The 27,297-nt window shown below is 42.1% G+C and overlaps 1 protein-coding gene across 1 annotated transcript in view; it reads right to left on the bottom strand.

Annotated features, from left to right (window-relative positions):
* The window catches only part of hydin (HYDIN axonemal central pair apparatus protein), a 905,740-nt gene that overhangs the window by 795,605 nt on the left and 82,838 nt on the right, over positions 1–27,297 (bottom strand). Inside the window, exons 5-6 of the mRNA XM_043707374.2 lie at positions 7,035–7,169; positions 607–806 (exon numbers count right to left, since the gene is read on the bottom strand). Coding sequence (XP_043563309.2) covers positions 607–806; positions 7,035–7,169 — 335 coding nt within the window. The remainder of the gene's footprint in view (positions 1–606; positions 807–7,034; positions 7,170–27,297) is intronic.

Here is a 27,297-nt window from a genome sequence, read left to right as displayed (position 1 = left end):
AAGCTCTGAAATGTGGCAAAGGAAGAAACAGATCTGCAGACGAGGAAGGACAAAGGATTAGTCAGCATTGCTGATCAGAGAATTGAGAATATGCATATGGTAACGCATGGCTATGAATGTGGATTGAAGGATATGGTGACAGCAGTGCTTGGAGAAAAATTCAGCGTCTTGGGGATAGCTGATATAATTTCTAATATTGACATTAAACATTACCTCAGTTTCTTTCTCCACAGATGCTCTCTGAGCTGCTGAATATTTGTAGCAGGTCGTGTTTTCATTACATCCAAATCCTTTCCCTTCTTTACTGTTATCAATGGATTCAACAATTCCTTTGTCAGTGTGCCACATTTTCCAACTTCTCCAAGCTAAAAACTTTAGCTGAATTAGTCCAGGTTTATTGACCTGCCCTCCCACCCCCACCACCTCCCCACCCCCACCCCCACACCTTGATCATTCACCTTGAAACATCTCAGAATTTTTGACTGGTAGGCATTTAGTATTATTGCTCTTCAATAGTGTGACCAACAAGCAATCGTGAACAAATAATTCATTGAATTATTTCCCCAACCCTGATTCACCACATAAAAACAATGCCACTGTTCTTACTTTTGGGTTTGGAGGGTGAACTTTGTTTCTCTTTTACCAATGTTCCGAACTAGGAGAATCTTCTGAGTATTGTACTTGACAGGACATGTGGAGAAATTGATAAAATCTGGGAAGTCCAAGATAGCACGTGCACCAATAGCTTTTACAGGCACCAAAAACTTCTCCCTCTCTGTGACACAGATCAATTCATGGATATAATCCTGAAAGAATAAAACAGCAAATATGGAATTGGTTATTTAATTCCTCTCCTCAAGTGTCGCTAATGCAATTTAGTCCTCCTACCTAAGAAAGGATATAGTTGCCATACAGGGAGTGCAGTGGAGGTTCATGAGCCTGATGTTGGGATGGCAGGACTGTCCTATATGGAGAGATTGGTTCAACTGGGCTTGTATTTGTTAGTTTAAAAGGAAGAAGGGGGATCTGATTAAAATGCATAGAATTCTAACAGGACCGGACACAGGAGATGCAGAAAGGATGCTTTCCCTGTTTGGGGTGTCTAGGACCAGAGAACATATTCTCAGGATAGCAGGTAGGCCATTCTAGTTTTGAGATGAGGAAAACATTTCATCCAATAAAGGAAAGTGAACCTGTGGAAACCTCTACCACAGAAGGAGGCCAAGCCACTGATTATATTCATGAAAGAGATAAGACACATTTTTTAGATTTTAAAGAGAAGAAAATGGGAATATGGCACTATACTTTTAAAAGGGTCATATGCCCTAAACACTCTGTTATTCTTAATCTGAGCAATTGAGCTTGAGTTTGAATTTGATTTATTGTTGTCACTTATACCAAGATATAATGAAAAACATTGTTTTGTGTGCTATACAGGCTGATTATACCATACAATGTGCATCAGCGTAGCAGAACATAGTGCAGAATACAATGTTACATCCACAGAGGAAGTGCAGATAGAAAGATCAGAATTAACATTTAAGAGGTCCATTCAAAAATCTGGCAACAGTGGGGAAGGAGTTGGTAACTGGTTTAATACTTTGTTTATGAGATATATGGTTGGATGGCAATGCTAGAATTTATTGCCGATCCACAATTACCTCAAGAAGGTGGTAACAAGTCATACCTTAGTGGTAAACACATTTCTGCAGCTCTGAAATAGAGGATCAGCCATGATCATATTGAATGGCATAGCAGGCTCCAAGATCCAAGTGGCCTAGTCCTGCTCAGAGTTTCTGTTTCTACTCACAGAAGAGACAATTGGATCCAGGGAAGAGGCAAGTGCATGTTGGGAGGTGAAGAGGGGAAGGGAGGAAGACACAGGGATAAAATGTAAGTGGGCAAGGGTCCCTTGGAAGATGAAATCAGAGAGCTAATAGTGGGGAACACTGAGATGGCAGAGATGCTGAATCAACACTTCGCCTCAGTTTTCATGGTGGAGAACAACCGTACCATTCCTATTGGAATAGGCAAGTCAAAAGCAATAGTAAAGGTAGAACCTAGAACAATCAATATCGATAGGGAAAAGATATTCAGAAACTATTAGGATTGAGGATAGACAAGCCCCCTGGACCTGATGGCTGACATTCTAGGGAATTGGCAGCAGGGATAGTGGATCCACAGCTTACAATATCCCTGGACAGTGGAAAGGTTCCAGTGGATTGGAAAATTGCTAATGTAATGCCCTTATTCAAAAAAGGCTAAATGTGGGAAATTATGGACCAGTTAGTTTAACATCTGTGGTTGGGAAAGTCTTAGAATCAATTATCAAGGAAACAGTATCAGGTCATTTGGAAAGTCGAAATGCTATCCATCATATTCAGCATGGTTTTATGAAGAGCAAATCATGTTTGACTGATTTCCTAGAGTTCTTCGAAGATGTAACAAGCAAAGTGGATAATAGGTATCCTGTAGATATAACATATCTGGACTTCCAGTAGGCCTTTGATAAGGTGCCGCACAAAAGATATGATCCAACCTTGTGAATTAAGTAATTTATTGGCTTGGATAGATAACTGGCTGATGGACAGAAGTCAGAGTCGGGATAAACGTTTCTTTTTCTGGAAGACAGGATGGAACTAGTGGGGTGTGACAGGGTTCGGTCCTTGGACCTCAGCTACTTATAATCTTTATTAACGACTTGGGACGGAAGGCTCGATAGTTAAATTTGCAGATGACACAAAAATGGGCGGGATGGTAAACTGCAATGAGGAAATAAGGACCTTACAAATGGATATAGATAAGTTAGGAAAGTGGGCCAAAATATGATAGATGGAGTTTAATGTGGATAATTGCGAGGTAATGCACTTGGGTCAAAAAAGTGGGAAGGCAACCTTGAATCTTAATGGGGAGCAACTTCTGGGTGCTTTAGTGCAGAAGGATCTAGGTGAACTCGTTCATGAGTCACTGAAAACTAGCATGCAGGTATAATAGATAATAAAGAAAGCGAATGGAATGTTGGCTTTTACAGCTAAAGAATAGAATATGAAGGTAAGGAAGCGTTGTTGCAACTATACAAGGCATTGGTGAGACTGCACCTTGAGTATTATGCAGTTTTGTCTCCTTATTTGAGGAAAGAAGTAATGGCTTTGGAGGTGGTTCGGGGAAGGTTCACTCGATTGATCCCAGAGATAAGGGATTTGCCTTATGAAGAGAGATTTAACAGTTTAGGCCTATACTCTCTAGAATTCAGAAGGGTGAAGGGCGATCAAATTGAGGTATAAAAAATGATAAAAGGTATGGATAAAATAGACCTGGAGTAGATACAAATCTTCGGATAAGGGGTAGCAAATTTAAAACAGAGATGAGGAGAAATTACTTCTCCCAAAGGCCTTGCGAATCTCTGGAATGTGCTACCCAAAGTGCAGTGGATGCTGGGACAGCTAGTAAATTTAAGGAGGAGCACCACAGTGTGAAGGGCTTAGATGGGGTGGAATTTGTTAAGTGCATTCAGGAAATTTTCCTCAAGCAGTATTTAGAGGTCCTTACTCGAGAAAGGGCAAAATTCGACCTACTCTTGGGAAATACAACAGGAGAGGTGACAGAGGTGATAAAGGGGGAGCACTTTGGGACCAGTGACTGTAGATCTATTAATTTTAAAATAGTTATGGAGAGGGACAAAACTGTTCGATAGGTTCAAGTTCTGAATTGGGGCAAGGCAAATTTTGATGGAATTAGACAGGAGTGTGTAGGGTTGACTGGAGTTGTTTGTTTGCAGTCAAAGGGACCTCCGACAAGTGGGAGGCCTTTAACAGTGAGATAGCTAGAGTTTAAGGTCGAGATGTTCCTGTGAGGGTGAAGAGCAAGGTTGATAGTAATAAGGAATCCTGGATGACAAGAGATATTGAGGCTTTGACCAGAAAAGAAAATATGGCATCAGATCCTGAAGATCATGTTGAGAGCATACTGTCAGGATTACCCGAATGATTGGGAAAAAGGTATCCCATTTATATTGTTTGCCATTAGAGATGACCCAAAATGAATCTACTCAGTTTACTCACTTTGAGTTAATATGTGGACATGAGGTGAGAGGTCCTTTGAAATTAATAAAAGAGAAATTGACAGGACCAAAATTGGAGATGTCACACTTGGATTGCGTATTGGAGGTGAGGGAGAGATTAAATCAAGTAGATGAGTTAGCTAAACAGCACCTAAAGAGGGCACAGCATAGGATGAAGCAAGTGGCAGATAAAAGCTCTGAGACTCGGACGTTTCCCATAGGGATGACGTATTAGTATTGTTACCTGTGATAGAAACTCTGTTCAAAGCCAGGTTTAGTGGTCCCTATCAAATTGAGAAAAAGTTGAACTATCTGGTAAAGACGCCAGATAGAAAAAAAACTGTATCATGTATGTCATGTGAATATGTTGAAACCTTACTATAATAGGAAAAAGGAACTGGAGAAACAGGTGTTAATAACTGCCCTGCAGCATGAGGAATCAAATCCAGATGTTGTGGAATTTGACGTGCCTCAAAATGCATTAAACAATGAAGGAGACTTGAGGAGTGGGATAGGTGAGTAAACTGTCTCAGGAGCAAAGAACGCAGTTGAAAGGCTTGTTATAGCAGTATAAGGACATATGCAGGATTAAGTTGGTGACATAAAGATCAAAGCCAAAGGCTCAGCAATCTCCTCCCTGGCTTCTCAGAGAATCCTAGGATAAATCCCATCTGACCCAGGAGATTTATCTATTTTCACACTTCCCAGAATTTCTAACACCTCCTCCTTCTGAACCTCAATCCAATCTAGTCTTGTAGCCTGTTTCTCAGTAGTCTCCTTGACAACATTATATTTTTCCAGTGTGAATACTGAATGAAAAATATACATTACCAACATTTAAAATGCATTTGGACAAATACATGGATAGGAAAGGTGGGCAAAGTGGGAAATGGGGTTAGCATGGATGGACATTTTGGCCGGCATGGACCAGTTTGGGCTGTAGGATGCTATGACTATGAGTTAGACAAATGTTTAACTGGTAATGGGGTGAAGGGTTATGCAGAGAAGGCAGGAAAATGGAGGTGAGGAGCTCACCAGCCATGATCGAACGGTGGGGCAGACTCGATGGGCTGAATGGCCACATTTTGCTCCTATATCTTATAAACTTTCACTTGGACAAGATAGAGCTATGGGGTCGAGGTGCCTTTCCTATTCCCCCAGGTTCGGCATTATCAATTAGTACAGGTGACAAGAGGGAAGGTAGGCTGGATACAGTTTCCTGATGAAGGGCTTTTGCCCGAAACGTTGATTCTCCTGCTACTCAGATGCTGCCTGACCTGCTGTGCTTTTCCAGCACCACACTCTGGATATATTTTCTGACAGGCAGGCCCTAATGTTTTGTTTCAGTAAGCCATAAATGAGGATTAGAGCTTACAGTGACATAGGATTGCCTTGCTTTCTTATCAATGTCTGACTTACTGTTTTGTTAGAGGGTTCACTTGCCTTCATCACCGTGTCTCTTAGTGGAAGTAGTGGGGGGCAGAAAGTATTCCAACCCCATCTGTCTCATTTTGAGTCAGTGAGAGACATCTGTCCTATTCACTCTGTTTTTCTTTAGCAATTGGCTTTAATAATGTGTTATGGGATGCACGGATAGCTGGCAATGCCAGCATTTATTGCCAATTCACAACTATATCAAGAAGGAAGTGACAAGTCATACCTTAGTGGGAAACATGCTCCCATAGTGCTATTAAGAAGCAAGTTCCACAACTTTAACCCAACAACAACAAAGAAATGATGATTTCTTTTCAAATCAGGTTCATTGTGGCTCAGAGGGAAATTTGTAGGTAGAGGTGCACCCACTTGTTTCCTGTGTGTTTCTGAGTGGTACAGGTTGTGGTTGGAAAAAGCTGTCAGAGAAGCCTTACTAAATTGCTGCAATATATTTTGTAATCAGTTATCACTGCAGCCAGCATGTGTTGGAGGGAGGAAATGTTTCAAGATGGTGGAAATCAAGCAAGTTGCTTAATCTTATTGGTGATGCTCTTCTTACTTGATGTTGGAGCTGCACTCATCCAGGCAAGTAAAGAAAAATTCAATACATTCTAGACTTTTATGCATTGTGAACTGTCTTTGCAGAGTCATTGGATAAATCACTCACCACAGAAGACTCAATCTCTAGCCTACCATTGTATGTGTCTGTGCTGGACAAACTACATTTCGATAATAGTGACTTGTAGGATGTTGATAATGCAGGATTTGACAATGTAAATGCAACTGCATGTCAAGGATAGGTGGGTAGCTGTTCTTTTCTTAGGGGTAGTCATTGCAACACTTGTGTAACAAGAATGCTAATCATCATCATCAGCTCAAGCCTGAACATTGTCCAAGATTGCAGCAAGTGAGCACAGACTGAATCATTACTCAAAGAATAGTGAATGGAACAGAACATTGTGCAGTAATCAGCAAACATCCTCACTTCTGGCCTGATGATGGAGGGAATGTCATCAGTGAAGCAGCTGATAATAGTTGAGCTGTGCTCACTGCTCTAATCTTGCTTTGTGCTAGATATGACTCCAATCAAATGAGAATTCTCCCCAATTCCAGTGAATTCCAAATGTTATTAAGGCTACATAGTGGCAAGCACATTTCTTTACTGCCTTAATATTCTCACTTCATGCCTGAAATTCAGCTTTTTCATCCATAATTGGAGCTAGTGGTGCTGGCAAATCTCGAAGTAACCATTGTTAAGCAGATTATCAGTAAGTGAAAGCTTGAACTGCTACTTATAACACTTCCATTACTTTTTTTGCTGATAATTTACTTTTAATTGACTGGAATGCACAGATGGGAAATAGGATGTCTGGTATCAAATTTGGAAAGTGTGCATGCGCATAACATTACATTTTTGAGCATTCAGTGACTACATTGCACCTGAAATGCAGTCACCAATCACCCTTCCACAGCTTTGATTCTGATTCCTTTGTAACACTTGAATTGTTTTTATAACCAACAACATGCCTGGTTAACACACCTTGTTTTCCCCAGGTTTGAAAAGCAGCTTGTAAGTAGTGGTCATGCCTGGTGCCACTTTACGACCCACATCAGTAGGACAGATGATTCTGAAGTATGGAGAATCCTCCTGGATAACTTTAACCATTCGTGGGACCTGAAAACATGTTTTATTAAATTATCATAGGATAGAATTTTATGAAGTAAGCAAAATTGTGAGAAGTGTTCACATTTAGCTATAATATGGTTTTATATGTGGGAAGCAGCCGCATTACTATGAAATCATGATTTCATTATGGTTTCTTACAAAAATAATCAGTGATCAGTTACAAATTTACTTGTTCTCACAGATTCAAATCATGAAAATCCAAATTCAGTAAAACATGAAGCACATATCGTTAGCTATTTCGTACTCTTGCCGATAGAGTGCCCTGACTTTATCCTATCAGTCTGGCCAGAAAGCAAAGAAACTACTTTGTAAATGTTTAGTGATTGAATTCATGTTACTGATTAGATTACTTACAGTGTGGAAACAGGCCCTTCAGCCCAACAAGTCCACACCGACCCTCCGAAGAGCAACCCACCCAGACCCATTCCCCTACATTTAACCCATCACCTAATACTACAGGCAATTTAGCATGGCCAATTCACCTAACCCGCACATCTTTAGACTGTGGGAGGAAACCGGAGCACCCGGAGGAAACCCACGCAGACACAGGGAGAATGTGCAAACTCCACACAGACAGTTGCCCGAGGCATCATAGAAAACACTGATTAGATGCGGGCTGCAAGGCTCCACCAAATTGCAAGAAACTACATGCTATTTAAGAACTACTTCTCTTTAAATCTCAGTTAGTGACAGTGAACCACCCCAACCACAAGATGCCTATGGCTGAATCCCAAATATGACACACAACACAAGAACATTTTCCATGCTATGCCTCGAAAAACTCTGAACAGGCTCTGAAGTCAACCTTGAGGACCCAAAATACTAGCCTTATAACTGTTCTCATCACTTTATTAGAACACTTGAATGGATATTCTGTTGGTGACTATGTGACAAGAAAGTGTTGGGAGAGGCAAATGTGGTGGTTATGTAAATGAAAAAGGGATGGCAGGATATGTAGGGAACGACAGACTTATGTGATGAATGTTCTTGGAAATACTATCTAATCAATCGAAAATGTATTTACATCCAACTGAAAAGGCAAATTGTTTCCTGGAATCCTACCTATTAGCATTTCAATGAGTTACATGGTAAAATTACTACACTGCTAGTTTGTTAGTCATATTATATAATACAATATTGCTAGTTTCTTGGAACTAATGGAGAGACCTTTGTTCCTCCCAATGTACTGCAATATTTTACTCCATATAACATGTATTCTACTTATCATTGACTATCTTCCTACATTGATTGCATTGCTTATGGTTTAAAAACAATTAAAGTCAGATGGCTTCTCAAGGGATGATCTGGCCCTTTAAATTACCCCCACACAGAAGTAGTGAAGTTGAAAATAACCCTCAATGTTTGCTTGAAATATCTGATTTCCCAATTTCATCAGCACTGTCCAGTGATTGTTTGAAATTCAATTTAATTTAATTGCACTGAAGTTGAGGATCCAGCCTGTTCACTGCATGGGTTAGATATTCTAGACATTCAATGTAAGATTATTTCTGAATCATCAGGTGAAACACTGAGTGATAAAAAAAATCATTAACCTGGTTTTATGGTTAGTGGATCTTGCTTGAAAAAAACCAGAGAGTTCTTAAGGATATAAATTAATTCATTCAAAAAGGGAACTCAATAGATTTAATCTGCCTAGACTTTAGCAATGCTTCTGATAAGATATCATGAAGAAAATTGCTTTACAAATAACAAGGGCATGGAATAAGAGGGAGGTTTTTAAAGTGAATGACTGACTCAAGGCCAAACGTTTTGGGGAACACCAACAGAAATAACTTGCATTTATATTTTGGCATGCTCTCCTTTATTAAAAGAGCATTGAGTACAGGATTTGGGGGGTTATGTTGCGGTTGTACAGGACATTGGTTAGGCCACTTTTGTATATTGTGCACAGTTCTGGTCTCCCTCCTATCGAAAGAATATTGTGAAACTTGGAAGGGTTCAAAAAAGATTTGCAAGGATGTTGCCAGGGTTGGAGGGTGTGAGCTACAAGGAGAGGCTGGGGCTGTTTTCCCTGGAGCTTAGGGGTGACCTGATAGAGGTTTATGAAATCATGAGGGGCATGGATAGGATAAATAGACAAGATCATTTTCCTGGAGTGGGGCAGTCCAGAACTAGAGGGCAGAGGTTTAGGCTGATAGGGGAAACTTTAAAAGGGACCGAAGGGTCAAATTTTTCATGCAGAGGGTGGTGTGTGTGTGTATATGGCAATCCCTGTAAGAGGAAGTGGTGGAGGCCAGTACAATTACAACATTTAAAAGGCATCTGAATGGATATATGAATAGGAAGGTTTAGAAGGATATGGGCCAAGTGCTGGCAAAGAGGACCAGATTAGGTTGGGATATCTGGTCAGCATGGACGAGTTGGATCGAAGGGTCTGTTTCCGTGCTGTACACCTCTATGACTCTATATAGTTCCTTTAGCTAGCCTCGAAGTATTTCCCAGAAGCATACTCAGTCAAAATTTTACCTTGAGTCACACAGGTAATTATTTGGGAAGGTGATTAAAATGTGATCCAAGGAGTATGATGTTGCAGCCATTTCGGAGACTTGGGTATCACAGGGGCAGGAATGGTTGTTGAGGTTGGATGCTGTGGGTGGGAGATCCCCTAAGCTGATAAGGTTGCTTACGGTCTCATAGTTCAGGAACCCCACATCGCCTGGTTCTACCTCCTATCCAAGATACACAAGCCGGACTACCCCGGCTGACCCATCGTCTCGGCCTGCTCCTGCCCCACCGAACTCATCCCCACACTGTTCTATCTCCCCGATCCAGGAACTTCCCACATATGTTTGGGACATACCCACGACCTCCATCTCCTCCAAGACGTGCGATTCCCTGGCCCCCTCATTTTCACCATGGACATTCAGTCCATCCGTCATGACCAGGGCCCCCAAGCCCTCCATTTCTTCCTCTCTCTGCATCCCCATCAGTACTCTTCCACTGACACTCTCATTCGTTTGGCTGAACTGGTCCTCACCCTCAATAATTTCGCCTTTGAATCCTCCCACTTTCTCCAGACGAAAGGGATAGCCATGGGCACCCACATGGGCCCCAGCTATGCCTGTCTCTTTGTCGGCTACTTGGAACAATCCAGCTTCCATAGTAACACCGGCACCATTCCCCACCTTTTCCTCCACAATATTGATGACTGTATCGGCGCCACCTCGTGCTCCCATGAGGAGGTTGAACAGTTCATCAATTTCACCAACACATTCCATCCTGATGTTAAATTCACCTGGACCAACTCTGACACTTCTCTCCCCTTCCTGGACCTCTCCATCTAAAATCAACAGTGACCAACTCAACACTGACATATTTTACAAAACCACCAACTCCCACAGCTACCTGGACTACACCTCCTCCCATCGTGCCTCCTATAGAAATGCTATCCCAATTCCTCTGCCTCCGCAGCATCTGCTCCCAGGAGGACCAGTTCCACCACAGAACACACAGATGGCATCCTTCTTTAAAGACCGCAATTTCCCCTCCCACATAGTTGATGATCTCTCCAGCATATCTCATCCACTTCCCGCACCTCCGCCCTCGAACCCCACCCCTCTAACCGCAACAAGGACAGAACCCCCCCCCCCCCCCCGGTCCACACCTTCCACCCCACCAACCTTCGGATACATCGCATCATCCTCCACCATTTCCACCAACTACAAACGGACCCCACACCAGAGTTATACTTCCCTCCCCACCCTATCTGCTTTCCATAAAGACCATTCCCTCTGCAACACCCTCGTCAGGTCGACACCCACTCTCCCCTCCCGGCACCTTTCCATGCCACCACAGGAATTGCAAAACCTGCACCCACACCTCCCCCTCATCTCCATCCAAGGCCCCAAAGGAGCCTTCCACATCCATACAGGTTTTACCTGCACTTCCACACGTCATTTACTGTATCCATTGCTCCCGATGCGGTCTCCTCGACATTGGGGAGACAGGACACCTACTTGCACAGCAATTCAGAGACCATTTCCAGGACACCCGCACCAACCAACCCCACCGCCCCATGGCCGAACACTTCGACTCCCCCTCCCACTCTGCCAAGGACATGCAGATCCTGGGCCTCCTCCATCTCCACTCCCTAACCACCTGACGCCTGGAGGAAGAACGCTTCATCTTCCACCTCGGAACCCTTCAACCCCATGGCATCAATGTGGATTTCACCAGTTTCCTTATTTCCCCTCCCCCCCACCTTATCCCAGTTCTAATCTTCCGACTAGACACCACCTGTCCTACCTGCCAGTCTTCCTTCACACTTATGCACACCACCCTCCTCTCTGACCTATCACCATTACCCCCACTTCGATCTACCTATCACACTGTCAACTACCTTCTCCATAGCCCCACCCCCTTCCTATTTATCTCACAATCCCCTCGGCTCACAGCCTCATTCCTGATGAAGGGTTTTTGCCCGAAATGTCGATTCTCCTGCTCCTCAGATGCTGCCTGACCTTTTCCAGCACTGTACTCTCGACGCATGGCTTTGAAAGGGGCAGGTCATGCCTCACAAACCTTATTCAATTCTTTGAGGATGTGACAAAACACGTTGATGAAGATAAAGCAGTGGATGTGGTGTACATGGATCTTAGCAAGACATTTGATAAGGTTTCCCATGGTAGGCTAAATTCAGAAAGTAAGGAGGCATGGAATACAAGGAAATTTGGCTGTCTGGATATGGAACAGGCTGGCCCATACAAGACAGAGGATGGTGATTGATGTAAAATATTTAGCCTGGAGTTTGGTGATCAGTGGTGTTCCGCAGGGATTGGTTCTAAGACTTTTGCTCTTTGTGATGTTTATAAATGACTTGGATGAGGAAGTGGAAGGGTGGGTTAGCAAGTTTGCCGATGACAAGAAGGTTGGTGAAGTTCTGGATAGCAGTTGTAGGTTGCAATGAGACATTGACAGGATACAGAACTGGGCTGATAAGTGGCAGATGAAGTTCAACCTGGGAAAGTGTTAAGTCATTTACTTTGGAAGATCAAATTAGAATGCAGAATACAGGGATAAAGGCAGGATTCTTGGCAATGTGGAGGAAAAGAGGGCTCTTTGGAGTCCAAACCCATAGATACTCAAAGTTGCCACGCTGGTTGATAGGGTTGTTAAGAAGGTGTATGATGTGTTGACTTTCATAGCACGGGGATTGAGTTTAAGAGACACAAGTTGATTCTGCAGCTCTATAAAGCCCTGGTTAGACCACACTTGGAAAAATTGTGTTCAGTTTCGGTCACCTCATTATAGGAAGCTTTAGAGAGGGTGTAGAGGAGATTTATGAGGATGCTGCCTGGACTGGAGGGTGTGTCTTATGAAGAAAGGTTGAGGGAGCTAGGGCTTTTCACATTGGAGCGAAGAAGGATGAGAGGTGACTTGATAGAGACACAAGATGAGGAGAAAGTGAGGTCTGCAGATACTGGAGATCAGAGCTGAAAATGTGTTGCTGGAAAAGTGCAGCAGGTCAGGCAGCATCCAGGGAACAGGAGAATCGACGTTTCGGGCATAAGCCCTTCTTCAACGTCGATTCTCCTGTTCCCTGGATGCTGTCTGACCTGCTGCGCTTTTCCAGCAACACATTTTCAGCACACAACAAGATGATGAGAGGCATAGACAGAGTGGAAGGACAGAAACGTTTTCCCGTCAAAGAAATGTCTATCACAAGGGGGCATAATTTTAAAGTAATTAGAAGAAGGTAGGTTTTTTAGTCAAGAGAGTGGTGGATGCGTGGAATGCACTGCCAGTAGTGGTAGTAGGGACATTTAAGCAACTCGTGGATAGGAACATGGATGATAGTAAATTGAAGGATATGTAAGTTAGTTTGACCTTACAGCAAGATAAAAGGCCGGCACAACATTGAGGGCCAAAGGGTCTATCAGAGGTTGGTGTCAGGAGAATTTGAAGAAGTGAAAAAGGCTATGTTGAGTGCCTGCGAATTGATACCAGGAGCATACAAAGTTCAGAAATGTACGAAAGGAATCAGATCAGACTGATACCATATTGTTAGGTGTTTTAATCAGGAGTAAATAGGGGAATGGTAGGGGTGGGATACTCTTCGGAGGGTCGGTGTGCATTTGTTAGGCCAAAGGGCCTGTTTCCATACTGCAGTCTTTCAATTCAGTTCTCTGTTTCTGGATCAGATAGCTCACTACCCTCTCTCATTTCTTCAAGACTTCCTCATTATTCACTTTATTCTGAGGCACAGCAACATCCAAATTATTTGGATTTGATTCCTCACTCTCAGTGGCAGTAACTAATACCTGTTTCGCCGCTCACTCTCCCTGTTTCAGCATCTCCACATTACATACCCAAGAATTTTTTTGATCTGGCATCTTTAGCAGATATATCACCTGACCAAAGAGTTTTTACAAATGCATTAAGGACAAAAGAATAACTAGGGAGAGAATAGGGCCCCTCAAAGATCAGCAAGGCGGCCTTTGTGTGGAGCCGCAGAAAATGGGGGAGATACTAAATGAATATTTTGCATCAGTATTTACTGTGGAAAAGGACATGAAAAATATAGACTATAGGGAAATAGATGGTGACATCTTCCAAATATGTCCATATTACAGAGGAGGAAGTGCTGGATGTCTTGAAACGCATAAAAGTGGATAAATCCCCAGGACCTGATCAGGTGTACCCGAGAACTCTGTGGGATCCTAGCGCAGTGATTGCCGGGCCTCCTGCTGATATATTTGCATCATCGATAGTCACAGGTGAGGTGCCAGAAGACTGGAGGTTGGCTAATGTGGTGCCACTGTTTAACAAGGGTGGCAAGGACAAGCCAGGGAACTGTAGACCGCTGAGCCTGACGTCAGTGGCGGGCAAGTTGTTGGAGGGATTCCTGAGGAACAGGATGTACATGTATTTGGAAAAGCAAGGACTGATTAGGGATAGTCAACATGGCTTTGTGCATGGGAAATCATGTCTTGCAAACTTGATTGAGTTTTTTGAGGAAGTAACAAAGAGGAGTGATGAGGGCAGAGCGGTAGATGTGATCTATATGGACTTCAGTAAGGCATTCAACAAGGTTCCCCATTGGAGACTGATTAGCAAGGTTAGATCTCACGGGATACAGGGAGAACTAGCCATTTGGATACAGAATTGGATCAAAGGTAGAAGGCAGAGGGTGGTGGTGGAGGGCTGTTTTTCACACTGGAGACCTGTGACCAGTGGAGTGCCACAAGGATCGGTGCTGGGTCCTCTACTTTTTTATCATATACATAAATGATTTGGATGCGAGCATAAGAGGAACAGTTAGTAAGTTTACAGATGACACCAAAATTGGAGGTGTAGTGGACAGCGAAGAGGGTTACCTCAGATTACAACAGGATCTGGGCCAATGGGCTGAGAAGTGACAGATGGTATTTAATTCAGATAAATGCAAGGTGCTATGTTTTGGGAAAGCAAATGTTAGCAGGACTTATACACTTAATGGTAAGGTCCTAGGGAGTGTTGCTCAACAAAGGGACCTTGGAGTGCAGGTTCATAGCTCCTTGAAAGTGGAGTCGCAGGTAATAGGATAGCGAAGAAGGCTTTTGTTTTGCTTTCCTTTATTAGTAAGAGATTTGAGTACAGGAGTTGGGAGGTCATGTTGCGGCTGTACAGGACATTGGTTAAGCCACTGTTGGAATATTGCGTGCAATTCTGGTCACCTTCCTATCGGAAAGATGTTGTGAAACTTGAAAGGGTTCAGAAAAGATTTACAAGGATGTTGCCAGGGTTGGAGGATTTAAGCTATAGAGAGAGGCTGAACAGGCTGGGGCTGTTTTCTCTGGAGCGTCGGAGGCTGAGGGGTAACCTTATAGAGGTTTACAAAATTATGAGGAGCATGGATAGGGAAAATAGGCAAAGTCTTTTCCCTGGGGTCAGGGAGTCCAGAACTAGAGGGTATAGTTTTAGGGGGAGAGGGGAAAGATATGGACAGGTTGGATCAAAAATCTGTTTCCAAGCAGTACATCTCGATGACTCTAAGTACCTTTGTCGGAGAGATCAAAACAAGTTTCTGCCTTTAGAACCCCAAATGGGCTATCTCAAATTGAACTATATCAATTTAAAATGATGCTCTTTGGAATAAAAAATGCACTTGCTGCTTTTCAAAGGCTTATGAATGCAGTTGTTGCAGAACTGCCTAAATGTCGACATAGGATGACTTAGTGATCATTAGCCATTCATGGAAAGATCCCAGAGCATTTGGCAGAGCTATTTGAGAAACTGCAGAAGGCAAAGTTGTTCATAAACTTGGCAAAAACAGAATTTGGGAAGGCAGAAGTGACATTCTTAGGGAACAGCATTGGAAATGGACGGACGACACCAAGGAATAGAAAGACAAAGGCAATTGAGGAATTCCCAAGACCGTCCTTGAAGAAGAAAGTGTTACACCTTTTAGGATTCAATGAATTCTATGGGGAATTTGTACCAAACTTTAGCACGGTGTCACCATTGACAGATTTGTTAAAAAAAGAACTTGAAATTTCAGTGGACAGAGTAATGCCAGGAAACTTTTGAGAATTTGAAAGCAGTGCTAACCACTGCACCAGTTTTAGCCATGCCCAAATTTTTTGTAACCCTTCAAAGTAACCATAGACCAAGCAATATAAGTGTTGGAGCTGTGTTGTTACGGGACAATGATTGTGGATTTGAAAGGTCAATTGGTTATTTTTAAACAAAAATCAATATCCACCAAAAAACATATTGCACCAATGAAAAAGTGTTATTCAGTTTTGTAATGGCCTTACAACATTTTAATGTTCACGTTGCAAACAATGCATCAAAGACGATTGTGCATACCGATCACAGTCCTTTGACAATTCTGGGAAGATTTAATGACAAGAATGCCAGATTATTTCATTGGAGCCTTATGCTACAAATGCTTAATTTACAGATTGTATGATGTTGTGTGTCCTGAAAAATATTATCATGATGCTTTATCATGGGTTTAAAAGAAAAATGTTCATATGAGATAAAACATTGAACACAACTGTTGCTATCAGTATAAAATGTATAACTCTAAGACTTATAGAGGTTTACAAAATTATGAGAAGCAGGGATATGGTAAATAGGCAAAGTCTTTTCCCTGGGGTCAGGGAGTCCAGAACTAGAGGGCATAGGTTTAGGGTGAGAGGAGAAAGATATAAAAGAGACCTAAGGGGCAACTTTTTCACGCAGAGGGTGGTGCATGTATGGAATGAGCTGCCAGAGGAAGTGATGGAGGCTGGTACAGTTACAACATTTAAGAGGCAGTTGGATGGGTATATGAATAGGAAGGGTTCGGAGGGATATGGGCTGGGTGCTGGCAGGTGGGACTAGATTGGGTTGGGATATTTGGTCGGCATGGACGGGTTGGACCGAGGGGTCTGTTTCCATGCTGTACATCTCTATGACTCTATAATTCGCTATGGATCTGGTAATATATTGGAGTTAAGGTTTCAAATAAAATAGAAACCGTCTTTTCATAACGATGGTTCATTTTTTCTTAGGGGGAAGGTGTTGCGAAGTTGGGTAGAGTGGTTGTAGGTTGGAAAGCAGGAAGTTAGAATTTGGAGTCTGTAAAATTGTAAAATGGCGAAAGCATTGTGTGGTGCTTTTTAAAACTGATTCTTTTTCAGTATGTAGAAAGCCTGAAGTGAAACATTTGTATCAAAAGGTCAGATACTAAGCTGGCCAAGCAGCAATGTTTACCAAGACAACAGTCTTTTAAATTAGCCTATCAATTTGAACAAGGCACTTAGATACCAGCAATCTATTACATTTAAATCTGACGGTTTTGATAACATAGGACCAATTCTACTGTTAAAAAAATTGATAAGTCAACGAGGTTGTAAAAGAACAGGACAGCTGGACAAATACCCCAGAGCTAACTGCCATCCATCAGAACTAAGAGCCCTCAGCTCTAGAGAGAGAAATTGGCTCACACAATCATCTATGTATTAGAGAAAGCACCATCTAAATTCCTGACAGAAAAGAGATAATGAAGACGCTCCTGACAGAAGAACGGCAGATGAGGTACTGAACAGTCTGCAAGACATGTAACCTGGCTGTAATTTTGAGACACTAGATTCTATCTTTGTTATACGAGTGGAACTTTTATTTATTGGAACAGCATTCCATTAGAATCTTGTTTTATTCGGGAATAGTTATAGTTAGAAGGGACTTATTCAGTCTGTTAATACTTTAGTCCATTTGTTCACTTTTAGAACTGTACAAATAAATTGTTACTTGTTAATTTTAAAGTGAGTGCCAGGGATTTAGTTTAGTTAACAACTAGAAGTTACTGTAAGGCAGATTACACCACTTTTCACACCCTTTTTAAAGATTAAAGGACAAGGTGCTCCTCTGAGTTTTTTGGTTTTAGTTCTCAGAGGGGAGTCAACCTCTGCTTTAAAACCTCTGTCAGCATTTGAGTAGCCGCAGCTGACATCACCCATACCCTAGCGACGCCCTCTCAGACCCCCTGCAGGATGGAGATACCTCATTTACAGATGCCAGTCGAGTGGGTCGAGAGGGTCTGTGGAGGAGGAAAGCCACAAGGAAAATGATGCACGGTCACATGACATATCATAATTTCACCCCCCCCCCCACCCCATCTGGCATTTTATCAGATAATTCACCTGACTTCATTTCCTTTCAATCTGATAGGAACCACTAAACCTTCCTTTGAAGGATCTCCTATCACTGGTAACAGCAGCATTACTTCATCCCCACAGGGAAATGTACAAATTTCAAATTCCTTATCTGCTTCTTGCTTCATTAGGTGCTGTGCAACCTTCAAATATTGTCTAGCTAATGTACCTACTCTTGCTTAACCTGTTTCTCACCTCAAGTACATGATCCAACTGTGAGATCTCTGACATCAGACCTATCAACATTTCCTTAATTTTAAAGGCCCTCATACTTTGTATCCGAATATCAATTCGGATGGAGCAAACTGAGTCAATTCATTTGTCGCATCTGTAACAGCAAAGAAAATGAATTGGGTATCTTTATTCCAATCATATGGGTAATCCTGACAATAAACCTTCAACATAGTCTTAAGGTGCTGATGCCATATTTCCAGTGCTCCCCAAGATTCAGGACGGTACACACTTGATGTAATGTGTTTAATGTTGAAACTATCCATGACCTCCTAACATAATTGGATCGTAAAGTTGGACTCTTGGTCTGACTGGATCTCTGAGTAATCCATAATAGCTAAAGCAAGCAAGCATCCCCTGCACAACCTTTTTTGCCTTGATATTGCATAATGGAATTGCCTCCAAACAATTCATTACGGTTAGCAAATACTGCTTCTCACTTTTGGTTTTCTGGAGGGGACCAACATAATCCTTCATAACCTGTGTAAAAGATTCTTCAAAAGTGAGAATTGGCATCAAAGGTGCTGATTTTAATCACTGCCTGTGGCTTTCCTACCATCTGGCATCTATGACAGATACAGCAAAATTCAACCAAATCCTTAGGCAATCCAGGCCAATAAAAATGCTTCTGTATCTTAGCCCAAGTTTTCCTCACTCCTAGATGATCTCCTACAGGTAATTTGTGTGCTACCTGCAATACTTCCTAACTGTACTCCACCAGCAACACAATCTGCTGAACTTCCACCCATTTCTCATCTGCAGTAACCTCCCAAGGTCTCCATTTCGGTTTAAGATTTTATCCTTAAGGTAATGGCATTCTGGATTACATACTGATTCTTTTTCTGACCAAGCTTTATGATGTAAATCCTTTATCATCTCATCTTTTTGTTGTAACTCCGTTAATCTTTCAGAACTAAACACCTTTACCTGATCATCTAATGGCTTAGGTTTTTCCTTTACTATCTAATCAAACAGAATGTCAGCTAACTGGCCACACCTCCTTCATTTTCTCTTTTGTTCTCCCTTCTTGTTTTAATTATGGCTATCGGTTCCTGTCGCCACAGTCCAGAGAAATGCAAGGTATTTTTTTCTTCTAACTCAATTCCCTGGTTTTATTTTGGTTTCTCCAGTACAATGGGCATCACTCCCAGCTGTGAGCCAGCTGTATCATTTCCATGAATAAACTGGATTCCTGTAATAGTCAGTTTTTCCATCATTTCCATCATCACTTCCCCAGTCTTGACTGGACTCTCTAACACAGGGGAACACCACTCCTCTCTCCATTTATTCCACAGATTACCACTCTCTCAGGCAATATTTCAGAAGGCTTGCAAATATTTTCATTTCTCACTATTAGAGACAATCGTATCTCAATTTTTTTAACCTATTCCCCCGTTCTACCCGAGTTAATTTTGCCCACGCAGGTAAGGTCTTTTCAAAGACTGAGCACTATCTTACTATCCAGCCTGTGACTAGGTTGTGTACTCTCCTTCAGCTCCTCGACTTCTCTCTGTATTTCCTTCACTGCCTTAATTAACCCCACAGGTTTAAACCCCACTCTTGTACCACATTCTTCTTCTCAGTGCCCTTCTTAAACCACCACTGTGTCCCAAGTCTTTCACCTCTTTTCCAGCCTCTTGGCTTTCTTTTTTCACCTGTGGTAATCTGTTTCCAGTGTCATCTACTTTTTGTTTTTCATTGAAGGATCTCTTTCCTTCACAATTTCTATCCCTTATGGAAGTAAATTGCTGTCAGAAGCTAGATTTTGAATTATAAACTAATGCATAAACATCCACCATCTCTTCAGCTCTTCTGACTGTTTTAACTTTCTGCTCCTCAACATGAGTTCCTATCATTTCTGGAAATGAGCTTTTAAACTCCTTCAGCAGAATAATATCTCGAACAGCGTCATATGTCTTTTCAATCTTTAATGCTCTCATCCAGCTATTGAAGTTGCTCTGTTTAATTCTTTCAAACTCAATATAAATCCGACCTGGTTCCTTTCTTACATTTCTGAACCATTTTCTACATACTTCTGGTACCAGTTCATCGACACTCAACATATACTTTTTTACTTCTTCATGTTCTCCTGACATCCCCTCTGATAGTGCTGTAAACACTTCACTATCCCTACATACCAACTTTGTTTGGATCAACAAAAGCCACATAGTTACTGGCCACTTTATTTGTTTAGCCACTTTCTCAAATGAATTGAAAAAGGCTTTGACATCCTTATCAAGTTTCAGCAATGCTTGGATATTTTTAAAACAGGTTCCCACCAGGCCTTTGGCTATGGTGGTTTAGCTCATCATCACTATCCTCCTCACTAAACCTACCTTCTGCCATCATCTCTATCCCTTTGAGGCAACTTTCCTGTCTAAATGGCAACTTCTGATGTTCAAACTCTCTCTTTTTCCCTTCTTTCTACTCAGGCCTTCCTCTATCTTTTCCCTCAGCTTTTAACTGTAATTTGAACTGTTTCAGTTCCCTTTCCAACTCAAATTGTCTTATTTGCAATTTAATTGTTTCTAACTCCACTGCTCTTGACTATTTCTCTAGTATTACTAAATTCATGGCTAACTCAGTTACAATTTCAGCTTTCATATTATCCCTCATTAATTTTAGCCTGTTTACTAATTCTACAAGTGTCACCATTTTCTGTCTTTCTAAACTTTCTTGGCAAATTTGGGAAGCATCTTTAGCCTCAGAACTTCTTTAGCAATGTTAAGAGCTATTTCCACACTTTCAAACTAACCAACAAGCAATATTAAAACAGATTTTTCACTTATGTTTTACTTAAAGACCTAGAACACTAATCCTCAAGTCTGTTTAAATCAGCTGGGACCTTTTGTACCCCAAATCTTAACAATTCTGTCCAGATCCTAGACTCCAGCCCAGAGTCTGTTATAAAGCAGAGGTTGACCCTTCTCTGAGACCTAAAATCAAAACACCCAAAGAGGAGCACCATGCCCTGTAATCTGTAAAAGGTGTGAGAGCTGATGTAACCTGTCTTTCAGCAACTTCTAGTGGTTAAATGAAATAAATTCCTGACACTCACTTTAAAATCAAAAAGTAAACAAAATTAGATATTGAACAGTGAACAAATTAATTAGACTATTAACAGACCAAATAAATCTAACTAATTATTCCCAAATAAAACAAGATTTAATGGAATGCTGTTCTAATGAATACAAGTCCCCAAAATAGAATTTAGTCTCTCAAAATTACAGCCAGATTCCAGAATGTTGTGCCACCTCTGTCATTCTTCTGCCAGGAACCTCTGCTCCATCATTGGTACCATTATTATTTAGAAGGTGCTTTCTCTAAGACATAGAGGAGGCTGCTATAGCCAATGATTCTCTCTCGAAAGCTGAGGGCTGTTAGCTCTGGAGTCTTTATCCCAATGGTTCTTTTTTTATACCTTTGATGACATATCAATATTTCTTACAATAGGATTGATCCTATGTTGTCAAAGATTTCAGATTTAAATTTAATAGATTTTTGGTATCTAAAGTGCCTAGTTCAAATTGATTGACTAAATTCAAAACAGTGTTGTCCTGGTAAATACTGCTGATTTGCCTGCAAACTTTCAATACAAATGTTTCAGTTCGGGCTCTCTACATACTGCATTTAAATCTCTGAGCACAGAAAAAGCATAATCTTCTAAAGACACAATGCAAAAGTCCAGGCTCCAGGAGCTGATATTTCAAGGCAATTGCTGGTCAGAAATAGAGGCCAGAAAACTTTTCACAGCAACAGCAACAGAAGCCAGTCGAAGTTGCAAGTCCCTCCAGGCAGGCATACTGCAGGGCATGAGGCTCCAGGCCACAAGCAACAGCTTCTCTTTGGTGCATTATTATAGCAGTCTTTACTCACTGAAGAAAAATACAAGTCACAAAGCTTCCAAGCAGCAGCCATGGAGAATCCCAGGCTCCTATGTGTCCCAGCAGGCACTCTACAGCATCAGAGGCTTTAGGCTCTCGGCCTCAAACAGCTCCAGTTGCTCTCAATTACAACATGTGTTACCACTCAAGCCTCCAAGTTCCAATGCAGCAGAGTGCAGACTCCCAATACACTGCCCTCTATTGGGAAAGCAACCTCCATCACCACTCTCTGTCTCCTGCCATCAAGCCAGTTCTGTAGCCAAACAGCTAGTTTTTCCTGTATTCCATGATCTAACCTTGCCAACCTGCCTACCATTTGGAACCTTGTCAAATGCCTCAATGATATCCATATCCATCATGTCCTCCGGCCTGCCTTCATCAGTCCACTTCTTTACTTCCTCAAAAAACTTAATCAAGTTAATGAGACATGATTTCCAATGCACGCCATGTACATAGAACATAGAACATAGAAGAATACAGCGCAGTACAGGCCCTTCGGCCCTCGATGTTGCGCCGATCCAAGCCCACCTAACCTACACTAGCCCACTATCCTCCATATGCCTATCCAATGCCCGCTTAAATGCCCATAATGAGGGAGAGTCCACCACTGCTACTGGCAGGGCATTCCATGAACTCACGACTCGCTGAGTAAAGAACCTACCCCTAACATCTGTCCTATACCTACCCCCCCTTAATTTAAAGCTATGCCCCCTTGTAATAGCTGACTCCATACGTGGAAAAAGATTCTCACTGTCGACCCTATCTAAACCCCTAATCATCTTGTACACCTCTATCAAGTCACCCCTAAACCTTCTTTTCTCCAATGAAAACAACCCCAAGTGCCTCAGCCTTTCCTCATACGATCTTTCTACCATACCAGGCAACATCCTGGTAAACCTCCTCTGCACCCGTTCCAGTGCCTCCACATCCTTCCTATAGTATGGCGACCAAAACTGCACACAATACTCCAGATGCGGCCGCACCAGAATCTTATACAACTGCAACATGACCTCAGGACTCCGGAACTCAATTCCTCTACCAATAAAAGCCAGTACGCCATATGCCTTCTTCACCGCACTATTTAACTGGGTGGCAACTTTCAAAGATCTGTGTACATGGACACCAAGATCCCTCTGCTCATCCACACTACCAAGTATCCGACCATTAGCCCAGTACCCCATCTTTTTATTACTCTTACCAAAGTGAATCACCTCACACTTAGCTACATTGAACTCCATTTGCCACCTTTCTGCCCAGTTCTGCAGTTTATCTATATCCCGCTGTAACCTGCCATATCCTTCCTCACTGTCTAAAACTCCTCCGACTTTCGTATCATCCACAAACTTGCTCACCCAACCTTCTAACCCCTCCTCCAGGTCATTTATAAAAATGACAAACAGCAATGGTCCCAAAACAGATCCTTGCGGAACACCGCTAGTGACGGCACTCCAAGATGAACCTTTGCCATCAACTACTACGCTCTGTCTTCTTCCAGCCAGCCAACTCCTAATCCAAACCTCCAACTCGCCCTCAATGCCATACCTCCGTAATTTTTGCAGGAGTCTACCATGGGGAACCTTATCAAACACCTTACTAAAATCCATATACACCACATCTACCGCTTTCCCCTCGTCCACCTCCTTAGTCACGTTCTCAAAGAATTCAATAAGGTTTGTGAGGCACGACCTGCCCTTCACAAAACCATGCTGACTATCCTTGATCACATTATTCCTATCCAGATGTTCATAAATCCTATCCCTTACAATTCTCTCTAAGAATTTGCCCACAACAGAAGTGAGACTCACCGGCCTATAGTTACTAGGGTTATCCCTACTCCCCTTCTTGAACAAGGGAACCACATTTGCTAGCCTCCAATCTTCTGGCACTACTCCTGTAGACAACAAGGACATAAAAATCAAGGCCAATGGCTCTGCAATCTCCTCCCTTGCTTCCCAGAGAATCCTAGGATAAATGCCATCAGGCCCAGGGGACTTATCTATTTTCACCCTTTCCAGAATTTCCAACACCTCTTCTCTACATACCTCAAAGCCATCCATTCTACTTAATTGTGACTCAGTATTCACATTGACAACAATGTCCTGTTCCTGATTGAATACTGACGAAAAGTATTCATTCAGTGTCTCCCCAATCTCTTCAGCCTCCACACGCAACTTCCCACTACTATCCTTGACTGGACCTATTCCTACCCTAGTCATTCTTTTATTCCTGACATACCTATAGAAAGCCTTAGGGTTTTCCCTAATCCTACCAACTAAGGACCTTTCATGTCCCCTCCTTGCTGCTCTTAGCTCTCTCTTCAGGTCCTTCCTGGCTACCTTATAACTCTCAATCGCTCCAATTGAACCTTCACACCTCATCTTTACATAGGCCGCCCTCTTCCCTTTAACAAGGGATTCCAATTCCTTATTAAACCACGGCTCCCTCACACGACCCTTTCCTCCCTGCCTGACGGGTACATACTTATCAAGGACACTCAATAGTTGCTCCTTGAACAAGCTCCACATATCAATTACGCCCTTGCCTTGAAGCTTACTTTTCCAAGCCACACATCCTAAGTCATGCCTCACCGCATCATAATTTCCCTGCCCCCAGCTATAACTCTTGCAAATGTAGACTCCCTAATCAGTCCTACCTTTCCAAATACATTTCCCTTTGGATCCCCTCAAACAACCTCCCACCACTGATGTCGATCTCATCGGTCCATAGTTCCCTGACTTTTCCTTCCACCTTTCTTAAATAGTGGCACAACGGTAGCCAACCTCACGTCTTCCAATACCTCATCTGTGGCTATCGATGATACAAATATCTCAGAAAGGGGCCCAGCACTCACTTCCCTAGCTTCCCACAGAGTTCTAGACTACACCTGATCATGTCCCAAGGATTAATCCATCTTTATGCATTTTGAGAAGTCCAGCACTCCTCCTCATTTTTTAAGTCCATGTATGATGTTATTTTCTGTTATTCAATGAGATGATCTGAGGATAGAGAACTAGGAGATAAAAGATAAACTAAATTAAGGAGCATGAATCTGAAGTCATGCCATTCAGAGGTTATGAAGTTTGGACAGAGTGGATTTTGGACAGCATAAGCAAATAAATTAACTGAGAAGAAAACCGAGGTTGATAATTTGAGCAGATCATTCCGCTCAAAGACCAAGGGACACATGTAGCAGTCAAAACCGTGATTTTAGACTTGGTTATGGGGTGGGGGGGGGCGGGCTGGGGGTGTGAACCTTGCCTTGGCCATAATACAAACAGTAATGAAGGAAACACAAATTGTAAAAGAGGCAAAGGGGATAACCCATCGAAGGACTAAATACACCAAAATAATTAGAACTCCTACTATAAAGCAAATGAGGTGTTCATGACCCCAGCTTTTAGAGTAAATTTTGGAATTGGGAATGTAATTTTTAAATACATCCGCTGGTGAGAATATTATCGCATGTGGCTGCAATGTGCTCTGGTAATTGAAATATTCAATGTGTATTAGCTCAGAAGGTGGAAAAATGAAAGTATCCAAAAGTTGAAAAATGAGGCTCGAATGAAATCGAAGGGATGATTGGTTATTATAAAGGGGATTGTGTGAATTATGTAGTTAGACTTTGTTTTGATATTTTAACTAAACGTATTTATAAACATTGTGGAAGTGATGCACTTACTAAGTGTCGATTGCTAGCTCAAGAATGGTTAACAGAGTGAAAGGAAAATGATGATCCTAAGATATGATTTGGAGGAATCGGTTGGACTGGGGTGGACAAAGTTAAAAATCACACAACACCAGGTCATAGTCCAACAGGTTTATTTGGAAGCACTAGGTAGTCTCATGAAGAAGCAGTGTTTTGAAAGCTAGTGCTTCCAAATAAACCTGTTGGTCTATAAGACCATAAGACATAGGAGTGGAAGTAAGGCCATTCAGCCCATCGAGTCCACTCCGCCATTCAATCATGGCTGATGGGCATTTCAACTCCACTTTACCCGCATTTTCCCTGTAGCCCTTAATTCCTTGTGACATCAAGAATTTATCAATCTCTGCCTTGAAGACATTTAGCATCCCGGCCTCCACTGCACTCTGTGGCAATGAATTCCACAGGCTCACCACTCTCTGGCTGAAGAAATGTCTCCACATTTCTGTTCTGAATTTACCCGCTCTAATTCTAAGACTGTGTCCATGGGTCCTAGTCTCCTCGCCTAACAGAAACAATAAACTGGCGTTGTGTGATTTTTAACTTGAGACTAAGGTAGATATGTTTGGGTCGAGAGGGTGGAGATGTTGGCAGGGGCTACTCACACGGAAAAACAGCAAGCTTGCGAACTGAAGTTACCCAAGACCCAGTCACTGGCTCTGAGGATGACATAAGGTGCAATTCCTATTTGGAGGAAGAATAATGGAGTCGTCCTAAAGATGTCCCAAAGTGGAAAGACAACAACTGTCAGATAAGCAATGGACCAAGAAGAATATGACACCACAGTTCGGAATGATTAGGCCAAATGATAAAAATTCAGGATTCAAGGTGCCATCAGTGAAAATCGTGGAGAGCAGACTTCGCATTTGGAAGTGTGAAGAGGTCTCTAAGACCTAGAAGAAATCGTTTGGCTAGCATGAGCTTCTGTTGATGTCACAGATTCATGGAGCATGCAAAATAAACCCTGTGGTCCAAACAGTCCATGCAGAACAGAATCCCAAACTAAACTAGTCCCACTTGCCTTCTATTCTTGGGTACTTGCTGTTATTTTTGTTCACTGTTCATGAAACGTCAAACTCGATGGATGTGCACTTGATTTTTCACTTTGTATGAATTGTACACCTGCTATTAACCTTTTCCTAACCAATGGTGTAAATTTGTATGTCTATTTTAACTAAACTAATAAATGTATTGATTAGTTGTCCTCTTTGTGCCAAGCCAATATCTGTTGTCGAGGGCAATAACCAGGCAACACTTCTTCAATGGTTTGAACGTTCCCACCTTTTAGGCAGTGTGTTCCAGACACCCACCATCCTCAGGATGATAAATATTTCCTCAAATCCCTGCAAAAACACCTGCTCATAAAACCCTCCTCTCCACATTTTAAGAATTTTGCCACCTCTGTGCCTTTCATGCTTTCTGTATCCCAGATAGTATTGGGATAATTGAAATCCCCTACTCTTATGACCCTATTATTTTTACATTTCTTTGAGATTTGCTTACATATCAGTCTTCCCATCTCTGTCTGACTATTTGGGGGAGATAAGGTACCACACACAATGCGATTGCCCAATTTTTATTAAGTTCTGCCCAGATGGCCCGATCTGGGGTGCCTTCTAATATTTCATTGCTCCCCATTGCAGTAGGTGATGCCT

This window comes from Chiloscyllium plagiosum, unplaced genomic scaffold (genome assembly GCF_037043375.1).
Source record: "Chiloscyllium plagiosum isolate Xiang-an unplaced genomic scaffold, Cpla_swu_hap1 HiC_scaffold_17, whole genome shotgun sequence".
In the NCBI taxonomy this organism is placed as follows: domain Eukaryota; kingdom Metazoa; phylum Chordata; class Chondrichthyes; order Orectolobiformes; family Hemiscylliidae; genus Chiloscyllium; species Chiloscyllium plagiosum.
Note: the sequence above shows the minus strand (reverse complement) of the source record. Positions and strands in the feature narration are given on the sequence as shown.